The sequence below is a fragment of the Zootoca vivipara genome, chromosome 2, assembly GCF_965207765.1.
Source record: "Zootoca vivipara chromosome 2, rZooViv2.hap1.1, whole genome shotgun sequence".
In the NCBI taxonomy this organism is placed as follows: Eukaryota; Metazoa; Chordata; class Lepidosauria; order Squamata; family Lacertidae; genus Zootoca; species Zootoca vivipara.
Genome location: NC_142584.1, coordinates 66,408,955 through 66,421,555, shown reverse-complemented (window position 1 = coordinate 66,421,555; position 12,601 = coordinate 66,408,955). Strand labels below are relative to the sequence as shown.

General features: G+C 44.8%; 1 protein-coding gene across 2 annotated transcripts in view; it reads left to right on the top strand.

Moving 5' to 3' along the window:
* Window positions 1-365: 365 nt before the first annotated feature.
* GRK6 (G protein-coupled receptor kinase 6) overlaps window positions 366-12,601 on the top strand; it is a 33,008-nt gene continuing 20,772 nt past the window's right edge. For both annotated transcript variants that reach the window (XM_035105865.3, XM_088662106.1), the window contains exons 1-2: window positions 366-634; window positions 9,326-9,421. In XM_035105865.3, coding sequence (XP_034961756.1) covers window positions 583-634; window positions 9,326-9,421 — 148 coding nt within the window. In that variant the 5' untranslated portion in view covers window positions 366-582. The remainder of the gene's footprint in view (window positions 635-9,325; window positions 9,422-12,601) is intronic.

The window sequence follows — 12,601 nt, the reverse complement described above, 5'->3', positions numbered from 1 at the left end:
GGCGACCCAAAGGAGCCCATCCTGGTTCCTCTGCAATCTGCACGCGAACCACATGTAGGACTTCTGACGAGCAACTTCTCCCCCAATCACTTTTGCACGGGCAACGCTTCCAGCCGAGGGAGGGCGGGCGAACGCGTGGAGCCGAGCTTCCCCACTGAAGCCCGTCCAATTCCTCCCTGCAAGTGACCGGATTGGCCGCTCCTTATTCAAGACTCCCCCCCGCACCCGCGCCACACCCCACCTCCAAAAAGGCCGTTGGAGCCAATCGCCCCGCGAGGGAGGATCTCTGCGCTCCCGGCCCGCCCCTCCTGCCCCTCCAATGAAAAAGAAGGGCAGAGAGAAGGAGGAGGGGGGCCCGCCCGGCCAACCGGGAGCCGATGCGGGCCGTGCCGGAGCGGGCATTGGCCGGGGCCTGCAGGCAGTGGGCGGGGCTATGCTGGAGGTAGGCGTTGGAGGTTGCTGAGGTGCCGGACCCAGCGGGCGGAGCGAGGTGTGGGGGGGGGGCCTCCGAGCCTGAGTGGTAAGAGGTGACGGCGGCAGCAGCAGCAGCAGGAACGGCTGAGGTGCCGCGGGCGGGCCCCGATGGAGCTCGAGAATATCGTGGCCAATACGGTGCTGCTCAAGGCGCGAGAGGGTGAGGAGCCGGCCTGGGGTCGCAGGGGGCGAGCGCGTGAGGGAAAGCGAGGGAGAGTGAAGAAGGAGCCCAGGAAGCCCCCGGCGCCGTTGGGCGAGCGAGGGCATGGCGGCGCCCTCCCGGCCCGGGCATCTTCCCTCCTGCTTGGGGTCACTCCTTTCGCACGAGCCGCAGAGCTGCGCCGACGCCTGAGGCAGCGAGCGAGCGAGGTTCGCGGGCTGGGCGAGGCGAGAAGCGCGCTCCCTTTGCTGAGACTGAGCTCTTCGGAGCCCGGCGTTGAATGCCCGGCAGCGGTGGGATGGCGATGGGTGGCCGCTGTCAGAGGCGCGGGAGGGAGGCGGAGAGGCGGCGTTGCGTGTTATGACCCGGCCCGCGAGCTCTTTCTCCTCCTTCCTCCTCCCCCGCCACCCCACCCCTCTTTCCTCCCTCCCTGTGTGCTGGGGGGGGGGGTGGTAATATCGAAAGTAGAAAAACTGCGGAGCTTTGGAGTTATGGACCAGCCAGCACATGCTTATAGAGGACTCACAAAAGATCGAGGAACGTAGTGACGTGAGTTGCGGCCAAATGATGCTTTCTGCAGACACGGTTCGTTGCTTTTATTTGGCAACTTCCTCTTGATAAAGGCTTTGAACTGTTCTTGTTCCCCGGCACCGATGTAGAGATCAGTGAAAGTTTGCACTCACACTCATAAGAAACACTCGCCCAAATATAGGGCTGCCATCTCACCTCTCTAGTCTGAGATAAATTGACAAGATTTGAAAGTCTTCAGGATTTTGGATGCTAGTAGAATCAGAGGCGTGCTACCCATTGTACTACATAACTCTAGGTGGAGCATCAGCAGTTGTTGGTTTTTAAAAAGCATTGTAGTAGTAGTAGTATAAGTCTCTTGAATGGGTTTCCTCACAGGTACAATGTTCTCTTGCCATAGAGCAGCAGAGATTTTCTAGAATTGGCTTCTGACTTGGCATATGTGCATGAGATTCCATAAGAAGGGACTGCTGCATTAAAAAACACAGGTCTGAGTGCTGGAATCTTCCCCCACTTTCTTTAGCAGACTTTGGCAATGCTTTTTATTGGGATATTCTGTTATCATATATTTTCCTCAGTGTCAAAATTGTAAGCCTTAAATTTAAGGGAATAATTTCGCTTTGTAGTATGAGTCATTTTTGTGTATAACCAGACACAGGCTTATATTTAAGAGTCTGAAAAACAGTGGGTTTATCTCACTAATGAGGTAATGTGAAATGTGAAAGCAGCTTCTATCACCATCTTTCTTTTGATCATCTGCACATGGAGAAGAAAATGAATGAGGAAGAAGATGGAGCAACCTTTTCCCTTACTGCAGAATACATTCTTTCCACAGGCTTAGATACCATCCTGGAGCAGAAGTATCAGTTTAGTTTGCTCCTCAACTTTACTCGTTGCATATCTTAGTAAGTAGAACACCACCTGATAATTTCCAGAGGGACAACCACCTGTTGCAACAAAAAACAAAGTATTGTAGCACCTTAAAAACCATGTATTATATGGCATAAGCTTCTGTGGACTATATTTTTGTCCCCAAAAGCTTGTTCCATAGTAAAAATGATAGTCTATAAGGCAGCTTTCCCAACTTTGGGTCTTCAGATGTTGCTGGACTACAACTTTCATAATCCATTCCGTGACTGCTGGCTATACTGGCTGAGGGTGAAGGGAGCTGTAGGTCAACAATATCTGGGGACTCACAGATGGGGAAGGATCTTGTCATGAGAATATTTGTGTTTCCCCATGGACAGTGTTACTATGCAGCTATATACTTGCAACTGGAAACCTGTCACTATCTTTGTGTGTGTTTTGTGACCTCTAAAATTTACAGGGATAATTTCTGTCCTCTACAGCAGGATTTGGTAGAATTTTGTAGTTGCATATGAATCTCTATAGAGCCACTTATTTTGAATTGTTTATCCTCTTTTTGCTAGTCAGTAAGAAGGGGCGGGTGGCGCTTTGGGTTAAACCACAGAGCCTAAGGCTTGCTGATCAGAAGGTCGACGGTTCGAATCCCTGCGATGGGGTGAGCTCCCGTTGCCCGGTCCCAGCTCCTGCCAACCTAGCAGTTCAAAAGCACGTCAAAGTGCAAGTAGATACATAGGCGGGAAGCGGGAAGGTAAACGGCATTTCCATGTGCTGCTCTGGTTCGCCAGAAGTGGCTTAGTCATGCTGGCCACATGACCTGGAAGCTGTGCACCAGCTCCCTCGGCCATAAAGCGAGATGAGCACCGCAACCCCAGAGTCAGTCACGACTGGACCTAATGGTCAGGGGTCCATTTACCTTTTTAAGAAGGAGCATGAGAATACTGAAGTCACACCACCTGAATGTGGAATTCCTATCCCCCTCTGGTTTAGTTCCTGAGACTTCCAAGCACTTACGTATTGTAAATGAAAACTGGGTGCCTCCAGTTGCTCAGTTCTCAACTCAGAATCAAATTCTGTATAACGTTATGGCAGCACAGTAGATTACACCTACTCCATAGTTTTCAATTAGCTTACTTTACAATATGCTATAAACACACTGCCTAATTGATATCTTCATTCCAGCCAGACAATTCTCAGCCTTTAATGCAAAATTATTGATAGCTGAGGTTGTGTTGTTGTGGGTTTTGGCTACCTAAGTTGTCCTGGCATTTCACTCTAAAGACAGTGAATATTAAAACCATTGTCGTCCATTCTTAGCTTGCCACCTTACCTTTTTCAGCCATACATGCCATTATTCTAAAAGCTTTTTTGTTATATATACAACCCCCCACCAGCCATCTAAATGCATAATTTGTGTGAAATGAAAGTAAATCAACCAAACTGTAGTGAGAGTCTTAAATGAAGAACGTTTTATAGTGGAAGTGGCCCAAGCATGAAAGAGCTACAACATAATGCTAATCAAAAGAGGTTTTAAGAGCTTTGTACTCTCTGGCTCTTTGGCAATGAATCTGGGTTCCTTTCATCTAGAGAAACAGGTGTTTCTTGATCATTTGGTAACTTCAACACACAGAAGCTGTATAAAGTTAGAATTTCTAAGAATTGCTCTTGTTAAAGGCCTTGTTAAAAAGAAACAAACCCTAAACCTTAGAATTACAGCAAATGTATATTCAAAGTACCGTACTTAATTCACAGGGTTTTGTACTGCCATGTATACATATACTGAATCATGGGAAGCCAAGAGTAATAATTTGGTGAAAGATTAAAATTGGAGTTTTTTATTTATACTAAGTTTTATGATGTGGGTTGTGAAGTGAAAATAACGTGGGCAGCTTCTTTCTCTCATCAGATTGGGATGAGAGAATTGAGGAATGGATTTTTTGATGAGAAATTAAAATTGAGTTCAGCATTGATAAACTTAAGGCTGTATGAAATCTGTATTTGATACAGAGGCCTAGGAATTCCTTGCCATGAATTACTGACCTTTGTTTTTAAGAGAAGCTGCCAGGCCATTAGGGCTGAAAGGCCTTCTGGCAAGAGTTTAGGGTTCCCCATCACTTCTTCTATTCAGTTTTTGTCCAAATGGAATTGGGTCCAATTTAAATATCCATTAAATGTTTCACATTTGGCTGGGCAATAGAAGATGACCAGACATTTCTGCATTGTACATGGGTTTTAAGGTCCTGAAGACATCTGCTTTAACTCTTAAAAGTAAGTTTCTACATACCGTACGTACTTTGAAAATTTGATGGCACTAGGTCTTCAGGGTGTGAACAATAAGATATACAATTTTTACATCTTGTGAATTGGGTCTCTCTGAATCCATATAATAAGCGATGGGCTTGCTCCTAATTGTGAACATATGAAGCTAAGCAGGCTGGAGTTCCTGATCGCGCCAGGTGGCTGAAAAGCTTAGATTGTGTACAACTTCAATTCTCTCCCTCTCCCTGACCTTTTAGCTTGTCAGGAATTATTTCTTGGGTATACAGCCTCAAGGAAGGTAAGCTTGTGAAGACTAAAATCAATAAGAAAAGTCATCTTATTTTAAAGCAGGCATATAAAAGTTTGCCATGTATAGATTGTTGTTCTATCTATCTCATAGAAGGAAATGCAACTACTCAGAAATGGCTATGGTAGCATTCTAGAAGTTGCTTTATATACAATAGCCACTAAGAACTACCATTTCCATGAATTTTTTATCACTGTTTTGTACTGCAATTGAGTTTAAGTAGCTATGTAAATTAGATGAAGCCGTTGAGCTCATTGTACATTTCCAGCTTGCCCTCTTAAAGCCAAATGTGACCATTTTTCTATATAGAATAAACACTTCTGTGCAGGAAAACAGCAAGGAAAGTGCCTGTACACATTCAAGATGATGATGATGATTAACCTAGCACCATATGAACACTTCACAAAAAATAGATAACAGGTCCCTAGTTGGACTTATAATCTAAAATAAACATAGGGAAGCAATGGAGGAAGAGAAATGGACGCATGGGTAGAGGAGATCTGCTACAGAAGATGTGCTGCACATGCATTTATTAGCACACAAATATTTCAGTACATGCACTGAAACCCACTTAGCAGCTTGTGTACAAAAAGATATACACTTGGTTGTTTTACACCATTTGCATGGTCTTACATGGGAGTACTGTGTCTAGGAACTATTCATTTGAAATAGCCTTTGATGCTGAACAAGTTGCCCAATCCTCCTCTGTTCAGAGCTACTTACAGGAGAAGCAATACCTCACACCACTCTATATTGCCTCTTCATGTGCTTCTAGCCTTGGCTTATTCCAAACTGAAATGTTTCGCAACTCAAATGTTGTGAACTGCCCTGAATCCACAGGTATAGCAGAATACAAATTAAATAAATAATTATTATTATTACTGCTTGTTAAAAAACTATATTCTGGTTCAGTCTGCAGGCTCACTGCTGACTTATGGGGCTGCGACTTCTGCCTCATTAACAGATTCTCATACTTTTTAGGGCAACCCTCTTATGGTAATAACAGCAGAATTAGGAGGGAATTGATTATAGTGTTCACTTAAATTGTATAGATCCCTATGAGTATGAGATGGTGAGCTTAAGTGCAGGGCTGTATGTACTGTGCATGTAAATAAACATATTGTTGTTATAAGCTAGCCAAAAATCTATACTAAGAAAATTCTGAATTCAACAACCTATGTCAGTTATGTATGTTTACTGCTGCTACATCATTTTGTTTCTGCTAGTCAAAGGAAGAAGCAACCAGATATGACACCAAGGCAACTGGAAATCCTGCTAAGCCCCTTCTGGTTTAAAAATGACATAAAACCTTGGAAGCCAGTCTTAAACCATAAGGGTTAATTCATCATCTAACTTCATTTCTTTTATGTATATTTTAAATGCTGAAATTCTTAGGTGGATGAATTGTATACATAGTGGATCCCATGTTCAAATACTTGTGAAAGGGGCTGGCTATATTTACTGGTGATAAAGGAGAAGATAAGATTCAGGAGAAGATACTGTACCCCTCTGCCTTTTCTCTTTAAAAATGCTTCTGCTGCAGTAGCGCTGACCAGCAGAGATAAAATTGCATAGAGTGGTGGTTGAGATACTGTACTGTGTTCTTTCTTTCCCTTTGTACAGAGTTGTATTGGGGGGGGGGTGGACTTTCAGTTCTAGCCTTGTTGAGATGTGAAACGGGGGGGGGGGCTTTTTTGCAGCAGAGATCTCTCAAAGCCCCACCTACCTTCCTTCAGTGAGAAAGTATTGTGCAGCTATACTGCCTTGATTCACTTCCTTCCTAGATTTGTACAGTCAATAATATGGCACAACTCTTAGCTTCTTTTAGGCAATGCATCTTTTCTTATGAGGGGTAGGGGGACATAGACAAGAATTGCTATGGACCATGCATGTGTGTTCTTTCTGCCCCTACCTTCCCCACGGCAGGATGCCAATGTAAAATGTTTTAAAGTAGAGCTTGTCTCAAAGCCACTATCCCTTCTGTCTTAAATGATATGCCTAATGGACAGCACTCTGGCAATTATTTCCATATAATAATGTTATGTAGGAGCCATGTTTCTTAGAAGTGCTTATCTCCTCCCATTCAGCCAGTTTCTGTTGATTATAATGGAGCTGTAGTGAATATAGCCTTTATTTAATAAGTTGGCTGAGGGTGGGTAACCTCAGGCCCAGGTGCCAAATGTTGCCCTCAGACCTCTATCTAGCCTTCAGGCCTGTGCCAATGCAGTGCCTCCTCCCCAGGTCACACCCCTCACTGGCCTTGCACTTCATCTTCCTATAGTGGTTTGTGTCCTTGAACTGCAACAATACCTCTTACTTGCTTGCTTGGATGGAGAGGGTTGTTTGTGCTCTACCTCTCTTTCAAATCAGAACCAGTGAAGGCGGTGAAGGTCCTGTGTGAGTGCCTGGAGGTGGTTGGAGGATGGATGGCGGCTAACAGATTGAGGTTGAATCCTGACAAGACAGAAGTACTGTTCGTGGGGGACAGGAGGCGGGCAGGTGTGGAGGATTCCCTGGTCCTGAATGGGGTAACTGTGCCCCTGAAGGACCAGGTGCGCATCCTGGGAGTCATTTTGGACTCACAGCTGTCCATGGAGGCACAGGTCAACTCTGTGTCCAGGGCAGCTGTCTATCAGCTCCATCTGGTACGCAGGCTCAGACCCTACCTGCCTGCAGACTGTCTAGCCAGAGTGGTGCATGCTCTAGTTATCCCCCGCTTGGACTACTGCAGTGTGCTCTACGTGGGGATACCGTTGAAGGTGACTCGGAAACTACAACTAATCCAGAATGCGGCAGCTAGACTGGTGACTGGGAGTGGCCGCCGAGACCACATAACACCGGTCTTGAAAGATCTACATTGGCTCCCAGTACGTTTCTGAGCACAATTCAAAGTGTTGGTGCTGACCTTTAAAGCCCTAAATGGCCTCGGTCCAGTATACCTGAAGGAGCGTCTTCCAGCTCCATCATTCAGCCCGGACACTGAGGTCCAGCACCGAGGGCCTTCTGGCAGTTCCCTCGTTGCGAGAACCCAAGTTGCAGGGAACTAGGCAGAGGGCCTTCTCGGTGGTGGCGCCTGCCCTGTGGAACGCCCTCCCAACAGATGTCAAAGAGGAAAACAACTACCAGACTTTTAGAAGACATCTGAAGGCAGCCCTGTTCAGATAGGCTTTTAATGTTTAATAGACTATTGTGTTTTATTTTTCTGTTGGAAGCCGCCCAGAGTGGCTGGGGAAACCCAGCCAGATGGGCGGGGTATAAATAATAATTTATTATTATTATTATTATTATTATTATTATTATTATTATTATTATTATTATTATTATGATGTGACCATAGCTGCCATTCACCACACAGGTAGGTGTCCCTTGCATTGAAAAACATCCCCCACCCCTATTCTAGGCTATCAGAAATTCCATGTAGGTGAATACAGCCCCCCCCCCCCCGTTACATGGGGGGTACGTTCCGAGCCCCCATGCACATAAGCATGGAAATACAGATTACTAACCCTTTAGCAGACTAGTAACCCATGTTGGCTGGTACAGTACCAAGATGTAGTAGGCACTATATTATATGCAGCTGGCTACTTGTCCTACCCTCATTTGAATAGCCTGTTGTAGTGGCAGTAAGTAGACTCAATAAACCAGGCTGGCAACCTGTAGTTTAACTATGTTGCTGAGGGCTGGCTTGTTTTAGTTGTCTTGTACTGCTGACAGGTATGTATAGATTGAACAGCTTAGCAAACTTCAGTTCTGCTCTTGTATGAGCAGTAATTGTAGTAAGAAATGTGAGTCGATGCTGCAATTGTATGTGGCAAATGCAGATTTAAATCTTTCTTCAGTTAGGAAGTTAATGGGTAGTCTGGCATGTCACTTTTTCTTGGCCTCTAGACCCTTTGCTCTGCAGATTTTAGAACTATGCTTGTTCCGATTCAGTTTTGTTAGTGTGGGAAAGAGACCTAAGTAGTCTCATGCAGTCTGAAAGTCTTTGCTCAGGATTGTTAAAAAGGCCTAATTATGCAACCTTGCTGGGTGGGAAGGAGGTGGCTTCCCCCCCCCTCACTTTTTCTTCTGATAGTATGTTGTGTGTATAGAAGTAGGTGGTATGTATAGAACAAGCAGTATTTTCAATCCTTAAATCTTATCATGCACAATAGTGCCTGAAGGCAAGCTAGAAGCCCTAATACCTCCTATTAGCATGGTAAAATATGCAGTGCCAGTTAGCCTCCTTAGTTCAAAATGCTAATTAACTATCCCTTTATTCATTGAAAGAAAGAACTAAAGCGATAGATATCCTTATGCACTGTTTCAGACTGAAGTGGTTAACTTATGGCTAACTTTTGAATCAGTTTCAGCACTTAAGTTGAAATTTAGGAATGGCTGTGTCAATAAATTCTTCCTTCTTGGCATTTGGTTACTTGACTGTAACTATGGTATGGAAGACACTCTGAACGATCATATTTCAGTGCATTGTATATCCAGCCAACTGAAGGTTAGTTGCAGGGAGACGATCTGTGACCTTAACCTTAATATTTGAACTTTTCTGAAATGGTGATGTGGACAGTGCTCACGAACATCTTGTAGCAAATTTGGCCAATTATTTCCTGGCCACCTTTAAAAGGAATTCTAATAAGACTTAAATGTTAATAACAGAACATCAGAGGGTAAACATACTGATCAACTTCTTTTCTTGGTTTTCCTGCTGATCCCCCCCCCCCCAATTCTGTGTCATGCAGGTGGAGGAGGAAACCGAAAAGGCAAGAGTAAAAAATGGCGCCAAATGCTACAGTTCCCACACATCAGCCAATGTGAAGATCTTCGGCGTACTTTGGGTAAGGAGCATGCTTGCACTGGGGAGATGCTGTCTTTCCTGCTTTCTTGTGTGTGGAGTGGAAGTGGCTGGGATGCAAAGAAGCCTCGAGTACTTGGCATAATATCTCGTACATTCACCCCCTCGTAAGTTATGCTTCTTCATATGATTGCCTGATTATGCAGGATTTTGTCGCGGTAGCATTGTCATTACCAAACACTCTTGTGCAATTATTTTGCCTTATATTGCATCACCATGACCCGCTGGCAGCATTGTGAGAGGTTCTAGTTCAGTAATAGAGCAAATACTTTATATGCATTAAGTCCCAGATGCAGTCTTGGGTATCTGAACTGGGAACTGCCTCTGCTTGAGATGTTGTAGAGCAGCTGCTACTTAAGAGTAGGCAGTATTGGGCTAGATCAGGCACCCCCAAACTTTGGCCCTCCAGATGTTTTGGCCTACAACTGCCATGATCCCTAGCTAAGAGGACCAGTGGTCAGGGATGATGGGAATTGTAGTCCAAAACATCTGGAGGGCCAAAGTTTGGGGATGCCTGGGCTAGATGGACCAGTGATCAGACTTGGTACAAGGCATCTTCATAAGTTCAGGGGTGCCTTTCTCCTCTTGCAAAGTTTACCCGATCTCATTTTAAGCAGCTACTTTACTACTCTCCTTAATTCCACATTCCACTTGCTTTCCCCCTGGGAACCAGTGATTTTATTCCAGCTGTGTCAAAATCCAAGCAGTCTCCTCTCCCACTTCTACTGGCTTAATCATTCCTGGGGAACTCCAGTCATGTCTTCCCTGATCCCTTTGAAGTGCTTATGAAATATTGTGGGGGAACTGCATGTCCCTTTAGAGCAGGGGTCAGCAACCTTTTTCAGCCGTGGGCCAGTCCACCATCCCCTCAGACCATGTGGTGGGGCGGACTATATTTTGAAAAAGAGAAGAAAAAAGAACGAATTCCTATGCCCCACAAATAACCCAGAGATGCATTTGAAATAAAAGGACACATTCTACTCATGTAAAAACATGCTGATTCCCAGACTGTCCGTGGGCCAGATTGAGAAGGCGATTGGGCCACATCTGGCCTCCGAGTCTTAGGTTGCCTACCCCTGCTTTAGAGCCTGTATTCCTGCTCCAAGTTGGCCTGCTTGCTTGTTTTCTTCCACCTATTAACTATACAGCTCTTCATCTCTAATTATAGTGAACAAAAAATGCTCATTGAGAAGGCTGTGAACAGTTAGATGTGGTATGGGGAAACTTGAGCTGTTGCCTGGCAAGTTGAAATCATACAGTCTTCTAGCTTAAGCTTGGTTTCTGAATTGCAGTTAAAGCTTTTTCTTCTTAAATGCTAGTTGGAGCCTCTCTCACTATCAGGATGCCAACCCACAGACCTATCCAGGGTGAAAGTTGTTGACTTTCTCTGTAGGGCTTCCCTTCAAATCAAGCCTGGGGCACTTTCAACTCTCCAAATGTTTCCGCTCTTTGACTGTTGACCATGCTGACCAGGGCTAATGGAAGTTGGAGAGGCACATGTTCTCCAGACAGGCTTCAAATTATTGGTGACAAAGGAATTCTTGGGGGTGACAAAATTGTGAAAATAGCGCAAGGTGCAGAAAAGAATGCTGCACAGAGTTTCTTGTTACTGGCGGGATTTGCTCAGCCTGGCTGCATTAGAAGAAAGGTGTATGGTAGCTGTACAGATTTCCTTGCAGTTGACAACAGTGGTTCTTGTTCCCAAGATCATGTGCCTTGATACAGCAGTACCATTAATTATTTAAAAAGAGGCCTTTTATAGATGACTTGAATGCTACTCTAAATCAAGATTTATCTGTTAGATTTGGATTTCTTTTGGTGGTGATTATTTCTGGAATAATGGTGCAATCTATTTTCTGGCACTATAGCTTCTTTAAAGAAGAACTGGCAATTTGAATAGGTCTTACGTGGTACTGGTTTTTTTGTTTTTGGTAGAAGGATGTTCCTTAATTCTAATAAACATTCAATAGTAACATTGTTATTTTTCAAATTTATAACATCAAGTTATGGGTTTACCATAAAAGGTTACTGAGTTGAGTGAGAGAAACTCATTCCATTAAACACTCGATGATTTGCTTACACTCTGGTCATGCTGATTTATGGGCTACTATTCATAAGACTCTGAATATTGATTTCTGGATCTCATTCAGACAATTGGCCCATCAAACTCAGCATTGTCTAGACTACACAGACTTAGCAGCTCTTTGGGGTTTCACTTTCCCAACTTTGCCTGGAGATATCGGGAATTGAACCTGGAACCCCCTGCATGAAAAAATGTGCTTTACTGCTGCACTATGGTCCTTTCCCTGAAATAACTTAATGTGACCCTTCAGCTCAATGTCCTTTTCAGTTTCTCTCCCTGTATACTTCCCCCTCCCCCTGGTTGATCCAAACTGGACTATGTCAGGGTTTCTTTGTGTTGTGCACAATAATGCCCAGTTGTGAAGTGGTTTCACTTTAATATTCCATTTCCTTACAATGTTCATTATCTTGTGTTCGATTGAAGATAAAAATCACTGCTGGTATTCTGCCAGTATTCTAGTGCTGGCTCTTGAAACTCGCATTCTTCCTTTATAGCCTAGCCATTTGTCCACTTTGAACTCAGTTGGCCTGGCTTTGTTTGCATAACATTTTTCTTTCTCACTATCTTTGCTCAGGGAAAAGTCCCTGTTATTTCCCTGTCCTCCTCCTATCTCCTTATAGTGTCTAGTTTGCAGCTTTCCAGGAAGTATGAAGTAGTCCTATTCCAGGGGAGTCTGCGGCCCTCTACCGTGTTTCTCATATTATAAGACACGTCTTATATTTATTTTTTCCTCAAAAAAACACACCATGGCTTATTTTCAAGGGATGTCTTATTTTTTTAATTAAGTACTGTACTTTTGCAGTCCGAGGGCTTCAAGCACAGTGTGCTAAGGGTACTGCCAGGTCCCAGGGCTTCGGGCTTCACGCGCCGCGGCTCCTGCCGGCTCCCGGGGCTTAGCGCTGCTTCAGTTCGGATCCAGCCAGGTCCCGGGGGTTAGCGCGCGTGCGCTGAGGCTGTTGCCGGGTCCCAGGGCTTCGCCGCGGCTCCTGTCAGCTGTCTTGAGCTGCGGCTCCAGCCGGTTCCCGGGGGTTAGCGCGCGCGCGCGCTGAGGCTGTTCCTGGGTCCCAGGGCTTCGCCGCG